General features: G+C 51.2%; 1 protein-coding gene across 1 annotated transcript; it reads left to right on the top strand.

Moving 5' to 3' along the window:
* The first annotated feature begins 785 nt into the window (after window positions 1-785).
* Window positions 786-4,796, top strand: LOC122444765. The gene is given in 5 exon segments (XM_043473392.1): window positions 786-1,853; window positions 1,889-2,015; window positions 2,018-3,042; window positions 3,044-4,327; window positions 4,743-4,796. Coding segments are annotated over 5 exon segments (3,558 nt in total).
* The last annotated feature ends 868 nt before the right edge of the window (window positions 4,797-5,664 follow it).

The raw sequence follows: 5,664 nt of genomic DNA, 5'->3' as shown, positions 1-5,664 counted from the left end.
AGGCCATTAGGGCGCCTGCCACTTGAAGACTCCTGTGAGAGGATAAGGGGGTCACGGAACGGGCTAGAAACCTCTAGGGTGCCTGCCCCCAGCAAGAAAGCTTCCGTGCAACATCGCAGGCACATAAACAGTTCCAAAAGCAAACCATAAGCCCAACCTCTTGGCCGCCACCACTCCCAGTAGGATTATTTGGTGGTTGTTCTCAGTGAATTCTTCTCTCTCTCTCTCTCCCCTACCACTTATTCTTTGACCATGGGTCAGGGGGAATCTACCCCACTTTCTCTCATGACTGACCATTTTTCGGATGTCAGGGCCAGGGCCCATAACTTGTCTTTGCTAGTCAAGAAAAGTAATAACTTTTTGCTCTGCAGAGTGGCCCACCTTCTGGGTTGGATGGCCTCCAGAAGGCACCTTTCAACCGTCTATCATACAGGCTGTGAAGGGGAAGATTATGGCTCCTGATCCACGGGGCCATCCGGATCAGGTCCCCTATGTCATGGTCTGGCAAGATCTAGTGGAAAATCCGCCTAAGTGGTTAAAACCTTTTGTTCACAAACTTCCTAGTTCTTCCAATTCACAGGTCCTGGTGATGGAGACCCCCCCGGAAGAAACTAAAAAGAAAGAGGACCCAAAACCAGTCCTTCAGGAATCATCTTATCCAAACCTGATAGATCTAGAAATGGAGATAAGGCCTCTGCCATATGTGCCCCCCTTGCAATTCTCTCTGAGGAGAGAAGCTCCCACCGGTGAACCGAGAGGATTAAGAGGGCCAACGGGAACCAACCATGAGGGGGGGGCCAGCATTGGGGACCCGGGGGAGAACTAGGGGTGATAGGGGTGGACAAGACTCTGGGGACCCAGAGTTACCTTCATCTACTGTTCAGGCACTCCCTGTCCGATTGGGACCAGCTAACCAGGACGGAGAGCGAACCTATCAGTACTGGCCCTTTTCCACGAGTGACCTGTATAATTGGAAAACCCAGAACCCTCCTTTCTCAGAGAAACCCCAAGGCCTCATTGACCTCTTAGACTCCATTTTGTTCACTCACAACCCCACCTGGGACGATTGTCAGCGGCTGTTGCAGGTGCTCTTCACCACAGAAGAACGGGAGCGAATTCTGGCAGAGGCACGGAAACGGGTCCCGGGGGTCGACGGGAGACCTACAGCCCAGCCTCATCTCATGGACGAGGGGTTTCCTCTGTTGCGGCCTAACTGGGATTTTGAGCGAGTGGAAGGTAGGGAGCGTCTCCGAGTGTACCGCCAGACTCTAATGGCTGGCCTGCGGGCCGCAGCTAGAAAGCCGACAAATTTGGCGAAGGTAAATTTAGTAAGGCAAGAGTCCACTGAGAGCCCGTCAGCCTTCCTAGAGAGGCTGATGGAAGCTTTTAGGCAATATACACCTATGGACCCCCAGGCTGAGGAGTCAAGCGCTGCAGTTCTGTTAGCGTTTGTAAATCAGGCAGCCCCAGATATTAGGAGGAAATTACAAAAGATAGAGGGATTTGGAGAAGAGACAATACAAGATTTACTGAAAGCAGCTGAAAAGGTATTTAATAATAGAGAGACCCCAGAAGAAAGGGAAGAGCGAATTCGACGGGAGGAAAGGGAATTAGCTGAGAAGATCAGGAAGGAAGATAGGGAACATAGGGCGAAGGAAAACCGGAAGAACCAGAGGGAGCTAGCCCATATTCTTTTTGTGGGAATGAAGGCCGGAACAGAATTGAGGGAGCCTCGAGACCCCCAGACAGGAGAAAAAGAGAGACCAAAAAGGCAGGCCCTAAAGAAAGATCAGTGTGCTTACTGCAAAGAATGGGGGCACTGGAAAAACAAGTGCCCTAAGAGGGACCCGAAGAGAGGAACAACCCAGAGAGAGAGAGAATCTCCCCTGGAACTCGAGTTCTATATGTGGGGGAAGACAGTGACTAGGGGAGTCAAGACTCAGCACCCCTCCCCGAGTCCTGGGTAACCATACATGTGGAGGGGAAACCCATTGGCTTCATGGTAGATACTGGCGCCAACACTCTGTTTTAAATCAAAAACTGGGACCAATGTCTAAGAAAACCAGCTTAGTGCAAGGAGCCATGGGGACAAAAAGATATTGTTGGACTACAGAACGAAAAGTAAATCTGGGGACCCACCAGGTGTCCCATTCATTTTTAGTGATACCAGAATGCCCAGCCCCTCTACTTGGAAGAGACCTGTTGACTAAAGTTAATGCTCAGATCCATTTTGACCCTGGGGGAATGTCAGTCACGGATGGACTTGGACAGCTGATACATGTCTTATCCCTAGCTTTAAGAGATGAATACAGAGTTTTTGCACCTACGCCCTCAGAGGTCATAGCACCAGATGTACAACCGTGGGTCCATAAATACCCATTGGCCTGGGCAGAAACAGCAGGAATGGGACTGGCCAAACAGAGACATCTGGTCGTCATCGAGCTAAAGGCCAAGGCAATTCCTGTGAGGGTGAGACAGTACCCTATGAGCCAGGAAGCTCGGCGGGGGATCACTCCCCACATTCGATGGCTCATGAATGCCAGAATGCTCAAGCGGTGCCAATCCCCTTGGAACACCCCCTTACTGCCAGTGAAGAAGCCAGGGGGCACAGATTACAGACCTGTCCAAGACCTGCGAGAAGTCAACAAATGGGTGAGTGACATGCACCCTACTGTCCCTAACCCATATACCCTCCTGAGCAGTTTACTGCCTGAGTACACTTGGTACACCGTGTTGGACTTGAAAGATGCTTTTTTCAGCCTACCCCTGGCGGCCCAGAGCCAGGAGATATTTGCCTTTGAGTGGACTGAGGGGGAAGGCCAACCGGTAGTACAATTAACTTGGACACACCTCCCACAGGGGTTCAAGAACTCCCCTACCTTGTTTAATGAGGCTCTGAGTGAGGACCTCTACGAATATCGGACTCACCACCCAGAGGTCATCCTGCTGCAATATGTAGGTGACCTTATGTTGGCTGGAACCACAGAGGAGGCATGCAGCCGTGCCACTGAGGACCTCTTACAGACCCTAGTGCACCTTGGAGTATCGCGCTAGCGCAAAGAAGGCTCAAATAGCCCGGCAAGAGGTCACCTATTTGGGGTATAAGATCAGGCAGGGGCAAAGGTGGTTAACCCAGGCCATGAAGGAAACGATATTGCAGATACCAGAGCCCAAGACCCCCTGCCAGGTGAGAGAGTTTTTGGGGACTGTTGGATATTGCAGACTGTGGATCATGGGGTTTGCTGAGAAGGCCCAGCCCTTGTATGAGGGAAGTAAAGAGATCCCAAATTGGACTTGGACTGAGCCAATGAAACAGGCTTTCCAGACACTCAGACGGGCCCTGCTAGAAGCCCCAGCCCTTGCCCTGCCTAACCCAAATAAGCCATTCCAGCTGTTTGTAGATGAAAAGCAAGGAATAGGAAAGGGGGTCTTGACGCAACAATGGGGACCATGGAAGCGGCCGGTGGCATACCTTTCGAAGCGATTAGACCCTGTGGCAGCTGGGTGGCCCCCTTGCCTTCGCATCATTGCAGCCACTGCCCTCCTCGTCCAAGACGCTGACAAGTTGACATATGGACAGCAACTCTTGGTTTACACCCCCCACGCCATAGAAGGGGTTTTAAAGCAGCCGCCGGGTAAGTGGATCTCCAATGCCCGCTTGACACATTACCAGGCCTTGCTGCTTGATGCCCCATGGGTGCGTTTTCAGACCCCTTGCTTCCTGAATCCAGCCATGCTCCTACCTAACCCAGAGAAAGACCGCCCTCTCCATGATTGCAGTGAGATACTGGCTGAGGCCCTGGTGGCACGAAAAGACTTAACTGATGTACCGCTAAACAACAGTGAGCTAGTATGGTTCACCGATGGGAGCAGCTATGTAAAAGATGGACAAAGGAAGGCAGGAGCCGCCATAGTTGATGATTCAGGACAGACGATATGGGCTGAGACACTTCCCCCAAACACTTCTGCAAAAAAAGCAGAGTTGATTGCCCTAATACAGGCTCTGGAGCAAGCCAAAGGGAAGAGAGTCACCATTTTTACTGACAGCTGATATGCTTTCAGCACTGCCCATATTCAAGGTCCAATATACCAAGAAAGGGGATTTCGGACAGCTGAGGGAAAAGAGGTCAAAAATTTGCCCGAGATTCGCAGGCTCCTGGAAGCTGTCCAACTGCCCCGGGCAGTAGCAATAGTACATGTCCCTGGTCACCAGAAAGGAGAAGACCTTAAGGCGTGGGGCAATCGTGCCACTGATGCGGCTGCTCGGGAAGCAGCCAGCCGGGACTACACCGTCCCCATATTAGCCGTGGGACTTCCACCTCCTGGCGTGGGGACTTTGCTACCAGTTCCCGAATATTCCCTCCCTGATCTCGCCTGGATCAACAAGGATACCACCCTCCAGAAGGATGACAAAGATGGATGGTACCGAGACCAAAACAACAACCTGATATTGCCTGCCACCCTGGGTCGTCACCTGTGTGAACACCTGCACACAACTACACACCTGGGAGAGAAAAAGACCTTAACACTTCTTCAGACGGCCTGCCTGAGGTTCCCTTGACAAAATGCAACTGGACGAGAGATAATCCAGGCTTGCAAAGCGTGCCAGCTGATGAGGACAGGGAAAAAGCAGCACATGGGAATGAGGTACCGAGGGGAAGAGCCAGGGCAACACTGGGAGATAGATTTCACTGAGGTAAGGCCAGGCAAGTACGGATATCACTATCTGTTGGTTCTGGTAGATACCTTCTCAGGGTGGGTGGAAGCCTTCCCCGCTAAGGGAGAGACAGCAATAGTGGTTGCTAAAAAGATCTTAGAGGAGATAGTGCCTAGGTACGGGCTGCCAGTTACTATGGGCTCTGATAACAGACCTGCCTTTGTGAGCCAGATTGTACAAGGGCTGGCCCAAGCTCTGGGGACGAAATGGAAGTTACATTGTGAATATAATCCCCAGAGCTCAGGACAGGTTGAGAGAATGAATCAGACCCTAAAAGAACTTTGACAAAGTTGGCAATAGAGACTGGCAGGGACTGGGTGACCCTCCTTCCCTTCGCACTCTTTCGGGCATGTAACACTCTTTATAAGCTGAATCTTACCCCTTTTGAGATTCTGTATGAAAGACCCCCTCCTGTGTGTCCTATTTTCGAGGGAAAATGCCTGCCACCCCCTACTTTGGGACAATTCCAGCAAACTCTGATGGCATTAAGTAAGGTGCATAACCATGTTTGGAAATTGATTCGAGAGATACACGAGGGTCAAAGTAAGGGGGCCATCCCCTCACATAATATTGGCCCAGGTGATTGGGTTTGGGTAAAATGACACCAATCTAAAACATTAGAACCTAGATGGAAAGGCCCTTATGTTGTTCTCCTTACCACTCCTACCGCTGTTAAGGTCGACGGGATTGGACCCTGGGTTCACTGCAATCACGTGCGGCAAGCCACTCTGGAAGAACAGGAAAAAGCGCGAGCAGAATGGAAGGAGAGTCCTCACCCGTCAAATCCTTTGAAACTGAAACTCGTTCGATGGGAGGCCTCCTAATTCTCCTGCTGATGGCAGCTCTCATCGACCCAGGAGCGACCAGTCACAACCCCCATCATCCGGTTAACATGACTTGGGTGGTCTACAACCCTGAGACCAGAGAACTACTTAATTCGAGTTCCA

This window comes from Cervus canadensis, chromosome 7, assembly GCF_019320065.1.
Source record: "Cervus canadensis isolate Bull #8, Minnesota chromosome 7, ASM1932006v1, whole genome shotgun sequence".
Taxonomy (NCBI): domain Eukaryota; kingdom Metazoa; phylum Chordata; class Mammalia; order Artiodactyla; family Cervidae; genus Cervus; species Cervus canadensis.
This window is presented reverse-complemented; position numbering and strand designations above follow the sequence as displayed.